This window comes from Orycteropus afer, unplaced genomic scaffold (assembly GCF_000298275.1).
Source record: "Orycteropus afer afer isolate SDZICR_OR568_19922 unplaced genomic scaffold, OryAfe1.0 scaffold00039, whole genome shotgun sequence".
In the NCBI taxonomy this organism is placed as follows: Eukaryota; Metazoa; Chordata; class Mammalia; order Tubulidentata; family Orycteropodidae; genus Orycteropus; species Orycteropus afer.
The window spans coordinates 7213087-7232261 of record NW_006921626.1 but is presented as its reverse complement, the minus strand read 5'-3'; the positions used below and the strand labels follow the sequence as shown (position 1 = coordinate 7232261).

Below are 19175 nucleotides of genomic sequence, written 5' to 3'. Positions count from 1 at the left end.
ATTGAAAGATTCTATGGGCAATATTGAATGGAGCAGGAAATATCAGAAGATGGAAGGAATACACAGAATCACTGTACCAAAAAGAATTGGTTGATGTTCATCCATTTTAGAAGGTGATCAAGAACCAATGGTATTGAAGGAAGAAGTCGAGGTCACTGTGAAGGAATTGGAAAAGAACAAGGCTCCAAGAATTGATGGAATACCATTGAGACGGTTCAACAAATGGATGCCATGCTGGTGGCACTCAATTGACTATGTCAAGAGATTTGGAAGACAGCTACCTGGCCAACTGAATGGAAGAGATCCGTATTTGTACCCATTCCAAAGAAAGGTGATGCTGCAGAATGTGGAAATTATTGAACAATATCATTAACATCACATGTGAGTAAAATCTTACTGAAGATGATTCAAAAATGCATGTAGCAGTATATTGACAGAGAACTTACAGAAATTCAAGCTGGATTCAGAAAAGGATGTAGAATGAGAGATATCATTGCTGATGTCAGATAGATCTTGGCTAAGAGCAAAGAATACCAGAAACATGTTTACTTATGTTTTATTGACTATGCAAAAACATTTGATTGTGTGGATTGTAACAAATTATGGATGGTATTGAGAAGAATGGAAATTCCAGAACACTTAATTGTACTTATGAGGAACCTGTACATAGATCAGGAGGCTGTCATTCGAACAGAACAAGGGGATACTGCATGGTTTAAAATCAGGAAGGGAGTGCATCAGGGTTGTATCATTTCACCATATTTAAAATCAATTTGTATGCTGAGAAAATACTCTTAGAAGCTGGACTATATGAGGAAGAACGTGGCATCAGGATTGGAGGAAGACTCATTAACAACCTGTGATATGCAGATGGCACAACTTTGCTTGCTGAAAGTAAAGATGACTTGAAGCACTTAATGATGAAGATTAAAAACAGCAGTCTGCAGTGTGGATTACACCTCAATATAAAGAAAACAAAAATTTTCACAGCTGGACCAATAAACAGCATCACAATAAATGGAGAAAAGATTGAAGTTGTCAAAGACTTCATGGACTCATAGTGAACCCTCCTTGGGTTTCTGAGGTGGTATCACTATGGAAGTAGATTGCCCAATCTTCCTTCCAAGGAGTAGCTGGTGGGTTTGAACAACCAGCCTTCTGGTTGGCAGTCAAATGCCTTAGCAGTTAAATGCCTTAGCAGTCAAATGCCTTAGGCACTATGCCACCAGAGCACCTACAATCAACACCAATGGAAGCAGCAGTCAAGACATCAGACAATGTATTGCATTGGGCAAATCTGCTGCTAAAGACCTCTTTCAGGTACTGAAGAGCAAAGGTGTCTCCCTGAAGATTAAGGTGCTCCTAACCTAAGCCATGGTGTTTTCAATTGCCTCTTATGCATGTGGGAGTTGAACAATGAATAAGGAAGACCAAAGAGTTGATGCTTTTGAGTTGTGCTATTGGAGAAGAATGCTAAGAGGACTATGGACTACTAAAAGAACTAACAAGTCTATCCTGGAGGAAGTGCAGCCAGAATGTTCCTTGGAAGTGAAAATGGCCAGACTTCGTCTCACAGACTTTGGTCATGTTATCAGAAGGAACCATTCTCTGGAGAAGATTATTGTTCTGGTTACCTAGTGCTGCTCTGACAGGAAATATATCACAAATGGGACAGGCTTAACAAACAGGAGTTTATTCTTACAATTGAGAGGCTTTAAGTCTGAGTTCCAAGTGAGAGCCCCTTGACCCTGGGCTTCAGCTCTGCCTCTTGATCCCAGCCCACTGAAGCTAGAGGCATCTCTTCACTCAGGCAGCTACTGGCTGCTGAGGCTAACAAGCCCAAAGTTGACTAATAAAATGGCACAGTCTTGATGTTACCAAACCACATGGCAGGCCACTAATTCAAGTCGAATGTAAGTCTCAAGGTCAGCAGAGCATGGCAGGCTGCTGAACAATGACATGGTTACATGCAGAGTCCAAGCGTGCCATAAGCTTGAGACCATTCCCAAAGTTGTTTCTTATATATGGGAAGCAAAACACATACCCAAGGGCATCTACTCAGCTGCTCGCAGTAGATTGCATCATGGAGTTGATTACCAGTCTCATCATGGAGAATACTACATCCAGCTGCCCAGCCACTCAACCAGGCCAGGCAAGTTGACACGCAAACTGAACCACCACAATTCCACCCCTTGTCAACTTGGCATCTGCACTGATCTTCATTGGGTGGCATCTGTACAGATCTCTCTCATTGGGTGGCTCCAGTCCCCTAGTTCCTCTAAGTGGTGAGCTCACCCCCTTGGCCTGGTGGGCCCTGTTCCTCTCTCTTTGGGGCATGGCAGTCCTGCCCCCTCTCTCTTGGGCAGTGGCTATGGCTCCATCCCACTGGCTCACATGAACAAGCAGACCCACACTCCAGAACCAAGTTGGTGAAGGCCTGGCTCTTTGAAACCTAGGAGACTGTGATTGTTCCACCCCCAAAGGCCATGTCCTACACTTTCAGGCTGAGGCAGCTCTGCTTCTGTTTCCTTGGTCTCTCTGCTTCTGCCAATTAATGCCAAAGGCAACCCACTCCACTGGAAAACTTCCTGCCCCAAAAGCACTCGGCTTTCTTGTTCCGTGGGCCACCCAACTTGCTACTGCATTACAAGCTGGTCTAGTCTACCAATTAATTCCCAAAGGCAACCCACTCCGCCAGTAAGCCACTTGCGCAAAGGCACCCGGCTTTCTCCTCCGTGGACTGGTAAGCCTGTTGTTGTTTAATGCTGGTCTCTGGGCTCTGCTACCACCATCTCTAATATTGGTCTCTCTGCCTGTGCGTCTCTGCCAGTGTCTGGGCCCTGCTCCTGGTGTCTCTCATGCTGTATGCCAGGGTCTCTCTGCTAGGGTCTCAGGTCAAGGACGCAATCCACACCTGTTTCCAGGAGTGGAGATATTTTAGGTATCTGTCAGAGCAGCACCCCACTCTTGTGGTACCATATTCTGTTCTGGTTACCTAGTGTCGCTCTGACAAGAAATATACCACAAATGGGATGGCCTTAACAGACAGGAGTTTATTCTTACAATTTAGAGGCAGGCTTTAAGTCCGAGTTCCAAGTGCCAGGCCCTTGGGGCTGTATGAAAGCCCCTCAACCTCAGGCTTCAGCTCTGCTTCTTGACCCTGGCCCACTGAAGCTAGAGGCATCTCTTCATTCAGGCAGCTACTGGTTGCTGAGGCTAACAAGCCCAAGGTTGACAAATAAAATGGCACAGTCCTGATGTTACCAAACCACATGACAGGCCATTAATTCAAGTCCATTTTAAGTCTCATGGTCAGCAGAGCATGGCAGACTGCTGAACAATGACATGGCTACATGCAGGGTCCATGTGTGCCATAAGCTTGAGACCATTCCCAAAGCTGTTTCTTATATACAGGAAGCAAACCACATACCCAAAGGCAGCTACTCAGCAGCTCACAGTAGATTGCACCATGGAGTTGATTACCAGTCTCATCATGTGGAATACAACATCCAGCTGCCCAGCCAATCAACCAGGCCCAGTCAAGTTGACACACAAACTGAACTACCACAGATATCATGCTTGGTAAAGTGGAGGGTCAATGAAAAAGGGGAAGGCCCTCAACAAGATGGATGGGTACAGTACTTCAACGATGGGCTCAGGTATAGCAAGGATCATGAGGCTGGCACAGGACTGTGCAGTGTTTCGTTCTGTTGTGCTATGAGTTGGAGACGACTTGACAGCAGCTAATCACAACAAATTGTTTTTGTAACTTTGTCCCCTGTATGCTATACTACATTCATGAATATATTTGTAGCACATGTAAATACATAAGGGAGCTCTGGTAGCGAAGTGCCTAAGGCATTTGACTGCTAACCAGAAGGCTGGCAGTTCAAACCCACCAGCCACTCCTCGGAAGGAACATTGGGCAATGTACTTCCATAGTGATACTTCCTTGGAAACCCAAGGAAGGATAGCTATGAGTCAGATCTGACTCGACAGCAGTGAGTTTGGTTTTGTTTTGGTTTGGTAAATACATAGATAGAAATATCCTCTGTCAAACTTATAAATATTCTTGGATGTAGTCCCATTCTTAGTTATAACCCTATGGAAACAGATTACCAGGTCTTTCTCCCATTGAGCCTCTGGGTGGATTTGAACTGCCAACCTTTGGTTCACAGGTGAGCACTTAACCAGTTGTGTCACCAGGGCTTCTTATATAGTAATATCTTATGTGACCATTAGATCTTAAGCCCTTTACCTCAAATGTGGGAATTCTCATCCTCACAGGGAAATGTGGCACAAGGCCATAAAGCTATTGCATCATGGTCAGATTAAGGAATCAGTTCTTATTGACTCCAAGATCATGTTCTTTCCATTCTCCCACCCTTCCTTTTCACCCTCTCATTTCTGCTTTACCTTTCTTTTTCTTTGTGGACAGGATTTAAAAGAACATGAAGAACTGATAGACTAATCTCTGCTAGGCTGCTCAAAGGAAGGGTTGAGAGCTCTGGTAGAGCAGAGAGTAAGGGCAAGCCTTGGAAAAAGAAAGTTGTTACCGTGGATATGTCTAAAGCTCATGGAGTCACCGTGTCAAAGAAAAATTATGTATGGAAGGGTCTACAGGGAACAAGGGGCGTCTCATCTACCTGCGTGGTAACCCTTGGAAACCCTGAAGCAGGTCTTGGCGGCTTGGACCTGTCATTTCTGAGTGGTTCAAGAGGATGCAGCCTCAGCTTGTGTCAAAGCCTTATGTGTGGTTTCCTTTTTTCTTCTAGGGTCATCTTGGAAATAGATGAACCAGCATCAAACCATAATGGTGGACAGCTCCTTTTTGGCCTGGATGGTTATATGTACATATTCACTGGGGATGGAGGACAGGGTGGGGATCCCTTTGGCAAGTTTGGAAATGCTCAGAACAAGTAAGTTGGATGGAGGATGGGCCCCTGTTCCCTTGGGGTGAGCCCTTGGCACAGTGCTTTTGCTGAGACGGAGTCTCTAGAGGGTCATATCCAAATCACTTCCCATAGGATATAGTCCCCATTGTTGAGGCAGTGGGAGGAATATTTGGTTTTCTGTCTTATATATTTCAGATATAGTCAGTGTATTTTGGTAATTTATATTAAAAATGTTCAGTGTACTTCTTGGAGTGCTAAGTAGAGAAGAATTCAGAATTTTTAATGTATTTTGTTGTGTGCTGTTGAGTTGTTTCCCACTTGCTGCGGCTCTATGGCACACACAAAAAACTGCCCCATAGGGTTTCCTAAGCTGTAATCTTTACAGAAGTAGACTGCCAAGTCTCTTCTACCACAGAGTGCTGGTGGGTTCGAACTACTGACCTTTCGGTTAGAGTGGAGTACCTAACCACTGTGCCACCAGTGTTCCTTAACATATATTATCTAAACATATTTAGACATATTTGACACAGCAAGACCTGATCATCTAATTCATCTCAACAACTCAGCCTGCTATGTTGCAGGTACTACTGTACTAGGACCTGATGATCCTTGAGAAGTTTAATTATAATAATGGCTAATGTGTATTGAGTGGTTACTGCGTGGCAGGTATTGTTTTAAATACTTTACATGTATTCAATCATGCAATTCTCACAACCCACCAGGGTGAGAAGGTTGATCGGTTTTGTTCATGGATACATCCTTATCATGTAGATCTCAGCAGCAGGTAGTCACTCAATAAATATTTGTGGGATGAATGAATTCTATCAAAGTGCGGGCATTATGATATTGATTTTACCAACAAGGAAATTGAAGCACATAGGAGTAAAGTAGTTTGTCCAAGGTCACACACGATTGTAAGTGCAGCACCAGAATTTGAGCCTAGATAATCTGGCAGCAGAGCCAAATGATGCTATGTTGTCTAGATCGAGGTCAAATGAACCTCTCTCTGCACTTCACACCCAGAAGACACTTGGCTCCTAATACTCTTAGTAATAACAACATTGAGGTTAGTGACAGTAATAAAAAACTAACATTTGCTGAATGCCTATTGTGTACCAGGAATTACATTAAAAGCTATATACACAATAATTTATTTAATCTTTACATTACCATCACACTGGAAAATAGTGTTACTCTCCCCTATTTATAAATGAGGAAATTGGGGCCCAGAGACCCTAGTCATTGACAGAAGCCTCTGTTCTTTCTACTAACCACATTGCTATACAGGGAAAAATGTTGTTGTTATGTGCCGTCAAGTCAGACCCGACTCATAGTGACCCCTCTTTGAGTATCCGAGGCAGTATCACTATGGAAGTAGATTGCCCAATCTTCCTTCTGAGGAGTGGCTGGTGGGTTTGAACCGCCAGCCTTCTGGTTAGCAGTCAAGTGCCTTATACACTATGCTACTAGAGTTCCTTACAAGGAAAAATAGAACTAGCTTTTTTTAAAAAAAATCAAATGAGATGAAAACTGAGAGAAAACCATTCTCATCATAAAACTATAAATATTGAAGGTACAATTTGCACATGGCCACTTGGACCAGGATTGCACCAAACTTCTGCCTACTAGTTCTTTTTGAGCCGAGAATAGGAAGTCTTTAAAAAATCCACCCACTGACATCCAGTGGATTCTGACTCATAGTGACCATTTAGGACAGAGTAGAACTTCCCTAAAGGATTTCCAAGGATGTAAATCTTTACAGAAGAAGACTCTCTTGTCTTTCTCCCACAGAGTGGCTGTGGGTTCAAACCACTGACTTTTTGGTTAACAGTGGAATTCTTTAACCACTATGCCACAGTTATGTCTAATCAATTTCACCCATGGTGAGTCACGTGTAAGAGTAGAACTGTACTCCATAGAGTTTTCAAGGGCTGATGTTTTGGGTAGTAAATTGTCAAGTCTTTTACCCAGCCATCTCTGGGTAAACTCAAACTTTTGGTTACCAGCTGAGCTTGTTAACTAGGGACTCCATCTTAACATCTTATGGATACAGGTATATATCACTTAAGGTCTGATCCAGCAGGGTCTAACTGCATATACGTCCATGGGCCAGGTCACACAGGTGTCTGAGTTCAGGATGTCAGACCTTCATCTTGAGACTGGAGTCCCAGTTCTGCCTGGCTCCTACACGTAGCCCAGAAGCCACCTAGTCTGTGGTGCTGGGGGCCCAGGCCTAAACTCCCAACCTTGGTTCCCCTTCTCTCCCATGACTTAATGGTCTAGTCCTCATGTTTTGACAGTGTTGTCCTGTAGGGTGCCAATGGAAAGGTATGGGCCCAGGTGCTCCAGCCATGGCTCGAGAGCCCTCAGTCGCCTTGTCCCACATCATCCTCTCTCAGGCAGGTTCTCACAGGTGAGCTGGACTTCCCTGAAGCTGGCTAAACAGAGAAGGAGGCAATAGCTGGGTGGACTCGGGAGAGTGCTACCTGAGGCACTGGCAGCTGGAGTTGCTTGGGTTAAGTAAACTCCACACAGCAGCCCACAGGCCAGTGCAACTAATAGTCTTGCACCCCACATCGCACACCCAGGTGTTCCCACAATGTCCATAACACATAATGTTCTATTTCACAGAATGTGGATGTTCAGCAATGCATACCAGTATTTAAAAGAAAAAAAAAAAAGTCATCTCTCCATGGTATCCCCAGCTCTAGCACAGCATTGACTATCAGTAGGCCCTCCTGGACAGTTCTCCTTGTTTCTGTGCCATTGCTTCCCTGTGTCTATTTCTTGACCTTCTTTCTTTCAGAAGCTCCTTGCTGGGAAAAGTGTTACGGATAGATGTGAATGGCGCAGGTTCAGACAGCAAGCGGTACCGAGTTCCCCAGGACAATCCTTTTGTTTCTGAGCCAGGGGCACACCCCGCTGTCTATGCCTTTGGGGTCAGAAACATGTGGCGCTGTGCCGTGGACCGGGGGGACCCCATCACTCATCAGGGCCGAGGCCGGATATTCTGTGGGGATGTGGGCCAGAACAAGTTTGAAGAAATCGACCTCATTGTTAAAGGCGGGAACTACGGCTGGAGAGCAAAGGAAGGATTTGAATGTTACGACAAAAAACTGTGTCACAATGCCTCTTTGAGTAAGTAAGAAGCTCTGCTGAGTGATCTCTTGAATAAGGGTTGGAGGTGGGGGTGAAGCAATAAAAGCTGAGAGAGGATCCTTTCCTGGGGATTCTTTATTGATACCGTTAGCTGCCATCAATGAACCCCAGACTCGTGGCGACTCCATGTTGAATGAAATGAACCGCTGCCTGGTTCTGCACCATCCCCATAACTGATTGCAGTTCAGACTGTTGTGACCCATAGGGTTTTCATTGGCTGATTTTTGGAAATAGGTTTCTAGACCTTTCTTTTTAGTCTTAGTCTTTGTCTGGAAGCTCAGCTGAGACCTGAGCATAAGACACATTGGCCAGGAATCAAACCCTGGCCCCCTGTATGGAAGGCAAGAATTCTACCACTGAACCACCACTGCCTCATGGCGAATCCTTTAAGGGGTGCTTTTATTGTGTTCTGTGAGGTAGTGCTTCTTAAAGCACAGTCCTGCAGCCACTGGGATCAGAATCACCTCTGGTGGAACTTTTTAAAATGTCAGTTCCTCCACTTCAGACCTAATGAATTTGAATTTTGGGAAGGATTGAGGAATCTATTTCAAATAAATTATTCACATGATTCTTAAAAGTAGTATTTTGAGGTCTGCTGGCAGAGAAAAACTTATGGCTATATGTTTTTATTTATTTCCCAAATCAGGGTAGCCACTGAAATGATATTCTGTCTATAGTCAAGTAAGAACAATCCTCAAACATTAATAACCCTATTTTTCTGTGAGTCAACAGTCATAGTGTGTTTTTAAGAAACTCCACTTGGCTCAAACTTCCAATTTTCTGACACCATCATCATTATTTAGCCTTTTTATAGACTCTAAGTTACAAAGCCACTACGTAAACCTCAACAGTGGACTCAAATATACCAAGGATCAAGATGGTACAGGACTAGGCAACATTTCATTCTCTTATACATAAAATCACCACAGGTTGGACTGACTCCATGGCAACTAACAACAACAACAACAACAAAGTTACAACACAGTAGTCAAGACCCTCACCATATTTTCCAAATCCTTAAATCTGAGTATCTGACATATCAACCTAGGAGAAAAACTTAAGTGTGTGGATTTCCAGATAGGCACTCTGGTGGTACAGTGGTTAAAGCTTTTGACTGCTAACAAAAGGTTGGTGGTTGGAACCTACCAGCTGCTATGTGGGAGAAAGATGAGGTAGTCTACTTCCTTAAGAATTTGCAGCCTTGGACACCATATGGGACAGTTCTACTCTGTCCTGTAGGGTTACTGTGAGTCTGAATCGACTCAGTGGCAGTGGGTTTGGTGTTAGTTTTGGCCTCATAGATGGAAGAATTCATTACTCCCATCTGTCTACTAATGGCAGTCAGATGGGAGGCTCACAAATACAATGGCTGATCTGTTGAGAAGAATCGGCATGATTAATCTTGACTGCCTGTCCTAACGAAGACCAAGAGATAAAGTGTTCTCCAATGAATCAAGCACCTGTATTAAATAGGCCCCTTCTTCCTCCTTAAAGCTCTCATTTTTGATCATGACACTCCTTCTGTTTTCTTGTGTCTGGACAGATGACATTCTGCCAATCTATGCATATGGCCATGCAGTGGGGAAGTCGGTTACTGGAGGGTTTGTCTACCGTGGTTGTGAATCCCCAAATCTCAATGGCCTGTACATCTTTGGGGACTTCATGAGTGGGTAAGGAAGGGTTGATGTCCTCTCTCTATCTTTTATTTATTTTAATGTTCTTATTGAGACACCTTATATATAATGAAATGCAAATTCTTAAGAGCACAGATGGTTGAAGTTTTGTAAATATATACACTTGTATTACCATCAACCATATCAAGATGCAGAACATTTCCATTATTCTAGAAGGTTCCTTCTTGCCTATTTCCTGTCAATAGCAGCCACCCCCCCCCCCCACACACACACATACATACCAGCCAAAGGTAACCACTATTCACCTCTCTCATCACAGATTACTTTTGCTTCTGGAACTTTATATAAATGCATCATACAATTTATACTTTTCTTTCCTCTTTTTTTGTGCCTGACTTCTTTCATTCAACATAATGTCTGTGAAATTTATCAATGGGTGTGTTTATCAGTAATCTGTCTTTTTTATTGCTTTGTAGTATTCCATTGTATGAATATACTACAATTTATTATTTTGTTCTGTTGATACACATGTTGGCTATTTCCAGTTTTGGGATATTGTAAATAAAACTGCAACAGTGTTTCATAGGTTTCAGTGTGTATATACTATACATCTACATATTTAGTATTTTTTGATGACATGAGTAGCATTTTGATAAATTTCAATTTCTGATTATTCACTGCTAGTATGTGTCTATACTTATATATACACACACACATGTGTATCATGTATATATGTGTGTGTGTGTGTGTGTATGTAGATTAACGAGGAGTTCTGGTAGCATAGTGGCTAAGGCACTTGACTGCTAACCAGAAGGCTGGCAGTTCAAACCCACCAGCCACTCCTTGGAAGGAAGATGGGGCAATCTACTTCTGTAGTGATACTGCCTTGGAAACCCAAGGAGGGGTCACTATGAGTCGGGTCCAACTCGATGGCACATAACAACAACAACAACAACAACAACTTTTGTAGGGGAGCTCTGGTAGCGTAGTGGCTAAGGCACTTGACTGCTAACCAGAAGGCTGGCGGTTCAAACCCACCAGCCACTCCTTGGAAGGAAGATGGGGCAATCTACTTCTGTAGTGATACTGCCTTGGAAACCCAAGGAAGGGTCACTATGAGTCCGGGCCGAATTGAGGGCACATAACAACAACAACATATATATATACACACACACACACACACATATATATATACACATATACATATACATATATATACATATGTTTGTGTATATATATATATGTATTTATATGTATATATGTATGCGTGTATATATATATATAGAGAGAGAGAGAGAGAGAGAGAAAACAAACCCTGGTGGTGTGCACATTGTGCATCAGTAGTTCAAACTCACCAGCTTAGTGGGAAAAAGATGTGCCAGTCTGCTTCCAGAAAGGTTACAGTCTTAGAAGCCTTATCAGGCAGTTCTATACTGTACTCTGTCCTACAGGATTTCTATGAGTTGGAATTGACTCAACGGCAGCAGGTATTATATACATATATATATGTGTGTGTGTGTGTGTGTGTACATGAGAGCTCTGGTGGTGTAGTGCCTAAGGCATTTGACTGTTAACCAGAGGGCTGGTGGTTCAAACCTACTAGTCACTCCTCAGAAGGAAGATTGGGCAATCTACTTGCACAGTGATACTGCCTCAGAAACTCAAGGAGGGGTCGCTATGAGTCGGATCTGACTCGAGGGCAATGAGAATTTTTCGTATGTGTACATATCTATATATCTATATCTATATTTATATAGAGAGAGATAGATATAAATGAGCTAGTATCTGGCAACCTTCCTGAACTCCTTATTCTAGTAGTTTTTTTTTTATTCTGCTGGATTTTTTTTATGTATAACAGATCATTGTGTCTCTGAATATAGACAATTTTATTTTTTTTCTGAATTAGGATCATTTTATTATTTTCTTGCTGTATGTAGCACTTTAAACCTTCAGTACAGCATTGAGTAGAAGTAGGGGAAAGCATTTAGCTTTTCATCAATAAGTATGATGTGAATTGTGGGTGTTTTGTACATGTTCTTTAACAGGTTGTGAAAATTCCTTCCATTCCTTGTTTGCTGAGCGTTTGCATTAGGTATGGATGTTGGATTTTGTCAAATACTTTTTATGCAGGTATTGAGAGAATTGTATAGTTTTTCATTTAAAAATATTAATATGGTGAATTATATTGATTGACACTTGTATTGTTAAAGTAATCTTGCATTCCTGGGATAAACATCACTTGGGCATGATACATTATTGTTTTTATATATTGTTGAATTCTATTTGCTAAATATTTTATGTAGAATTTTTTGCATCTGAGTTCATGAGAGATAGTGATCTGTCATTTTTCTTTCTCATAATATTTTTGTAGGTTTTGGTATCAGGGTAATGTGGTCTTCTAGAATGAGTTTGGAAGTATTTCCTCTTTAGTTATCTGGAAAAGTTTATGTAAAATTTGTATTATTTCTTCTTTGCATGTCTCTTCCTTATAAGTGAAGCTAGTGACCTGGACTTTTCTGTGTGGGAATATTTTTACAAATTCAATTTCCTTAATAGATATAGACTATTCAGTTTATCTTTTTTTTTTTTTTTTTTTCAAGTGAGCTTTGGTAGTCTCAATATTTCAAGGAATTTGTCCATTTCATCCCAGTTGTCAAATTTATTGGGATAAAGGTGTTCATATTGTTCCCTTTTTATCCTTTCAATATCTGAAAAACCTAGTGATGTCACCTATCTTATTCCAGATATTGGTAAGCTGTGTATTCTCTCTTTCTTTTTTCTCTAATCAGTCTAGGTACAGGTTTATCAATCTTATTGATCACAAAGAAGTAGCTTTTGGTTTCAATGATTTTTTTCCCCTTCTTTTTGTATTGCATTGATTTTTACTCTGATCTTTGTTATTTTCTTCTTTCTGCTTGCTTTGGGTTTATTGCCTCTTTATTTCTACTTTCTTAAGATAGGTGCTCAGGTTATTGATTTCAGATCTGTCATCTTTTCTAATGTATACGTTTACTATATAAGTTATATCCCTCTCACAAGTACTGCGTTAGCAGCATTCCACAAATTTTAATATGTTACACTGTCATTTTTATTCACTAAAAATATTTTCTAATTTCCTTTTGATATTTTCTCTGATTCATGAGTTATTTAGAAAAGTGTAATTTAGTTTCCAAATATTTGGGGATTTCCTGAGATCTTTGTACTATTGATTTCTAATTTATTTTTATTGTGGCCACAGAACATACTTTATATGACTGGAGTACTTTTGTATTTATTGAGACTTGTTTTATGACCTGGAATACAGTACTTGTACCACAATTCATCTGTCAGTTTATCATACTGTGGTGGCTTGTGTATTGCTGTGAGGCTGGAGGTTATGCCACTGGTACTTCAAATACCGTCAGGGTCACCCATGGTGGAGAAGTTTAAGTGGAGCTTCCAGACTAAGACATACTGGGAAGAAGAACGAGGTGGCACACTTCTGAAAAAATTGACCAGTGAAAACCTTATGAATAGCAGTGAAACACTGTCTGATACAGTGCTGAAAGATGATCTCCTCAGGTTGAAGGCACTGAAAATACTACTGTGGAAGAGCTACCTCCTCAAAGTAGAGTCAACCTTAATGACATGGATAGAGCAAAGCTTTTGGGCTCTCCATTTGCTGATGAGGCACCACTCAAAATGGAAGGAAACAGCTGCAAACATTCATTAATAATCAGAATGTATGCAGTATGCATCTAGGAAAATTGGAAGTTGTAAAAAATGAAACAGAACACATAAAGATCAATATCCTAGACATTGTTGTTGTTGTTGTTATGTGCCGTCAAGTCGGACCCGACTCATAGTGACCCCTCCTTGGGTTTCCGAGGCAGTATCACTACAGAAGTAGATTGCCCCGTCTTCCTTCTGAGGAGTGGCCAATGGGTTTGAACCGCCAGCCTTCTGGTAAGCAGTAGAGTGCCTTAGGCACTACGCTACCAGAGCTCCTAGACACTAGCGAGTTGAAATGGACTGGTATTGGTGATTTTGAATATGGTCTACTATGCTGGGAATGACAAATTGAAGAGGAATGGTGTTACATTTATCATCAAAAAGAACATTTCAAGATCTATCCTAAAGTATAATGCTGTCAGTGATAGGATATTACCCATACACCTACAAGGAAGACCAGTTAATACTACTATTATTCAAACTTACGCACCAACCACTAAAGCCAACGATGAAGAAATTGAAGATTTTTACCAACTTCTGCAGTCTGAAATTGATCAAACATGCAATCAAAATTATTGATAATTATTGGTGATTGGAATGCAAAAGTTGGAAACAAAGAATAATCATCAGTAGTTGGAAAATATGGCCTTAGTGATAGAAATGATGCCAGAGATTGCATGATAGAATTTTGCAAGATGAATGACTTATTCATTGCAAATACCTTTGTTCAACAACAGAAACAGTGGCTATACACATGGACCTCTCCAGATGGAATACACCAGAATCAGATTGACTACATCTTGGAAAGAGGCAATGGAAAAGCTCAATATCTCAATTAAAACAAGGCCAGGAACTGACTGTGGGATAGATCATCAATTACTTACATACAAGTTTAAGTTGAAGCTGAAGAAAACTATAAGTCATGAGAACCAAAATATGACCTTGATTATATCCCACCTGAATTTAGAGACCATCTGAAGAGTAGATTTGATGAGTTGAACACCAGTGACTGAAGACCAGACAAGTTGTGAGATGACATCAAGAGCATCATACATGAAGAAAGCACCTAACAACAACATGGTCATTGTAAATGTTCCATGTACAGTTGAAAAGGATTTGATTTCTGCTTTTGATGAGTGGAGTGTTCTATAAATATCAGGTAGCTTAAGTTGGTTGATCATGTTGCTCAAGTTGGTTATAGAGCCTTAATTGATGTCCTATAAAATTTTTAAAAATCATTTTTGAGAGTGGGATATTGAAATCTCTGGGTTTGTGAATTTGTCTATTTTTCTTATAGTTCCTTATGAATTTTTGCCTCATGCATTTTGAAACCCTGTTATTAGTTACACAGATGTTTAGGAATGTTATGTATTTCTGATTGACTGCCTTATCATTATGAAGTAAGCCTTTTATTATCCCTAGTAATAGTCTTTGCTTTGAAATCTACTTAATATAATATAGGAGCTCTGGTAGCATAGTGCCTAAGGCACTTGACTGCTAACCCACCAGCCACTCCTCAGAAGGAAGGTTGGGCAATCCTACTTCTGTAGTGATACTGCCTCGGAAACTCAAGGAGGGTTTGCTATGAGTCAGGGCCGACTCGACGGCACACAACAACAACAACAACAGGCCTTCTATTATCCTTTGATTAGTGTTATCATGGTATATTTTTCTCCACACTTTTAGTTTTAACTTATTTGTGTCTTTATATTTAAAATGAGCTTCTTGTAGGCAGAACATAGCTAGATCTTGCTTTTATATCCAACCCGACAATCTCTGCCTTTTAACTGAGATTTAGTACATTTATATTAATGTAGTTATTGATACTGTTTTTTTTTGTTGTTGTTGTTGTTAGTTGCTGTAGGATTGATTCTGACTCATGGTAACCCATGTGTGCAGAATGAAACTGTTCCATAGGGTTTTCAAGGCCATGACCTTTTGAAAGCAGACTGCCAGGCCTTTCTTCCCAGGCACCCCTGGGTGTGTTTGAACTTCCAACCTTTTGCCTAGTAGTCAAACACTTACCTGTTTGTACCCCCTAGGGACTCCTGATTATTGATATATATATATATTTATAAAACCTAACCCACAGCCATCAAGTTGATTTTGACTCATAATGACCCTACAGAACAGAATACAACTGCCCCATAGGGTTTCCAAGGTTGTAAATCTTTACAGAAGCAGACTGCCTCATCTTTCTTGTGTAGAGCGATTGGTGAGTTTGAACCACCAACCTTTTGGTTAGCAGCCACATGCTCTAACCACTACACCACCAGAGTGCCTTCTAATTATCGATATACCAAACCCACATAGTAAAGTTTAAATCTATCATCTTGTTATTTTTCAGGGGGGAGTGTTGTCATCAAATGAAGGTGTCCTTTGTTTCTCCTCTTCAACTGAATATTTTTTTCAATAATAATTTTATCTCCTTTGTTTGCTTATTAGCTATAACTTTGATTTGTTGGTTTAGTGGCTACTTTAGATTTTATAGTATATGACTTTAAGTTGTACATAGGGTCCACTTGATGGCACCTAAGAATAACAATCTAAGTTATTACAGCCTGCCTTCAAGTGATATTGTATTCATATTGTTGTTGGGTGCTGTCAAGCTGATTCTGACTCACAGTGACACTAGGTGACAGAGTAGAACTTCCCCATAGAGTTTTCTTGGCTGTAATCTTTATGGAAGCAGACTGCTAGGCCTTTTTCCCATGGAGCTTCTGGGAGAATTTGAACTGCCAACCTTTTGGTTAGCAGCTAAGTGCTTAACCAATTCTCCAAAATTTAGTGGCTTAAAATAGCACAATTTATCACTGCACATATCAGGGATCTGGGCAAGGCTTAGTTGGATTCTCTGCCTCTCAGTCTCTCATGAGGTTCAAATTAAGGTGTCACCTAGGGCTGGAGTCTCATCTGAAGGCTTGACTGAGGAATGATCTGCTTCCAAGCTCACTTATATGGTCATTTGCAGGATTCAGTTTCTCAAGGGCTCTTGGACTGAGGGTCTCAGTTCCTAGCTTCCTGATGGCTGGAGGTTTCCCTCTGTATCTTGCCATGCTGGGTTCCCCGATAATGCAGTTGTTTTAACAAAGCTAACATGGTAGAAACACTGATCCCACTGCCATCGAGTTGATTCCAACTTGTAGTGACCGTTTTTTGGACAGAGTAGAATTGCCACATAGGGTTTCCAAGGCTGTAAATACTTGCAGAAGCAGGCTGCCTCATCTTTCTCCCACTGAGTGCCTGGTGGGTTTGAACCACTGATCTTTTGGTTAGCAGATAAATGCTTTAACTACTGCAGTACCAGAGCTCTTTAGAGAACCCGATAATAAAATGGCAATCACAATCTTATGTACCTTAATCATGAAAGTGACATTTCACCATCTTTGTTATATTTTATTTGTTAGAAGCAAGTCATTAGACTAGTTCAACTCAAGGGGGAGGGGGATTACACAATGACATGAATACCAGAAGACAAGGATCATTGGGGGCCATCTTAGAGTTGGCTTGCCACAGATATCAAACCACTTCACTATAGTATAAGAACTTTATGTCAGTTTCTTCCTCCCAGCCTTCACACTACTGTTGTTATATGTTTTAGTTCTACAGATATCATAAACCCCACAATACATTGCTAGTATTTTTGCATAGCCTATTATCTTTTAAATGTTGTTGTTATGTACCGTTGAGTCAGACCTGACACATAGCGACCCCTCCTTGGGTTTCCAAGGTGGTATCACTATAGAAGTAGATTGCCCAACCTTCCTTCCGAGGAGGGGTTGGTGGGTTTGAACCACCAGCTTTCTGGTTAGCAGTCAAACACCTTAGGCACTATGCTAACATAATTATGGTGGTAGACTGAATAATGGCACCCAAAGATAAAAAAATAAACCATATCCCTTGTCATCAAGTAGATTCTGACTCATATAGGACAGAGTAGAACTGTCCCATAGGGTTTCCAAGGCTGTAAATCTTTACAGAAGCAGACAACCACATTTTGCTCTATGGAGTGACTGGTGAGTTTGAACCATTGACTTTTCAGTTAGCAGCTGAGTGCTTAACCACTGCACCACTCCTTCCCCCAAAGATAAGCAGGTTTTAATCTTTGGGCCCCGAGAACATTACCTTATATAATAACAGGGAACCAGCACGGGTAATTAAGTATCTTGAGATATAGAGACTGTCCTGGATTATCTGGGTGAGTTCTTAGTGTAATCACAAGTGTCCTTATAAGAAGGAAGCAGGAGATTTGAAGACAGAAAAGGAAAAAGGTGATATGACAATGGAAGTAAAGGAAGAAAAGACAAAATGATGTGGGCAATAAGTCAAGGAATGAGAACAGCCTCCAGAAGCTGGAAAAGGCAAGGAAATAGATTCTCCCCCAGAGTCTCTAAAGGGAGCACAGCCCTACCAACACCTTGATTTTGGCCCAGTGAAACACGTTTCAGAATTCTGGCCTCCAGAACTATAAGAAAATAAATATGTGTCATCTTATGACACCAAATTGTGGTAATTTGCTATAATTATATAGCCAAATAAAAAAAACACCTTACTGCCATTGAGTCGTTTATGACTCATGTTGTTGTTGTTGTTGTTATGTGCCGTTGAGTCAGACCTGACTCATAGTGACCCCTCCATGGGTTTCCAAGGTGGTATCACTACAGAAGTAGATTGCTCCACCTTCCTTCCGAGGAGTGGCTGGTGGGTTTGAACCAACCAGCCTTTTGGTTAGCAGTCAAGTGCCTTAGGCACTACACTACCAGAGCTCATAGTGACTCTCATTGGGTTTCCCAGGCTGTAAATCTTTATGGAAGTAGATTGCCCCGTCTTCCTTCCATGGAGCAGCTTGTGAGTTTGAACTGCTGACCTGGTTAGCAGTCAAGTGCCTTATCCACTATGCCACCAGAGCTCCTATAAATCTTTATGGAAGTAGATTGCCCAGTCTTCCTTCTGTGGAGTGGCTGGTGGGTTTGTACTGCCAGCCTTCTGGTTAGCAGTCAAATGCCTTAGGCTCCACGCCACCAGACCGCCCCCAAATATAGCAATATATAATAACTCTAATAAGAAACTAATGCAGTTAGTATTCCCAGTGTTCTTTATCCATTTGTGTAGAGGCATATTTCTTTCAGATACCATTTTTCTTCTGCCTAAAGAACTCCTTTTCCTCTCTTTTATGGTGGGTCTGATGCTGATAGAGTCTTTCAGGTTTTTCATGTCTGAAGCAGATTTTATTTTGTCTTTATTTTTAAAAGATGTTTTCATTGATATAGTAGTCTATAGTTACATTTTTTTTCTTTAATTCTTTAAAGATAGTCTCCCACTCCAAAAACTCAATAATGACCGGAATTACTGGTCGGATGAAGTCTGGTGAGACCCCCAAACTATGGTCATGAGATACATTCTGGGCCTGGGATAAAACTCACTCCCAGAGGCTGGCTCGCAGCCCAATAGTTAACAAAATGTACATGCAGACCACTCAACCCAGGGTGATGCACCCACATACTCTATGGAAATACATCCCTTAGAGCAATAGACCATGGGGCACCAGAGGGACAACATTTACAGAACAAACAGGAGTGCATAACTGTGAGGGGCACAGGGGGAGGGTTAGTGGGCAGGGAGGGGAGGAGACTGGGCTAGGGTTGGACATGGTAAATGGGGAGTGAAACTAAATGTACACATACCTTGAATGTAAAGCAAACTCTTAAAATTAAAAAAAAATTTAAAAATAGTCCCTCACTATCTTTTGCCTTGTATTGTTTCCAACAAGAAATCT

At 41.2% G+C, this 19175-nt stretch overlaps 1 protein-coding gene across 1 annotated transcript in view; it reads left to right on the top strand.

Annotated features, from left to right (window-relative positions):
• HHIPL2 (HHIP like 2) overlaps positions 1–19175 on the top strand; it is a 40980-nt gene that overhangs the window by 11280 nt on the left and 10525 nt on the right. The window contains exons 3-5 of the mRNA XM_007936947.2: positions 4776–4919; positions 7702–8033; positions 9598–9724. Coding sequence (XP_007935138.1) covers positions 4776–4919; positions 7702–8033; positions 9598–9724 — 603 coding nt within the window. The remainder of the gene's footprint in view (positions 1–4775; positions 4920–7701; positions 8034–9597; positions 9725–19175) is intronic.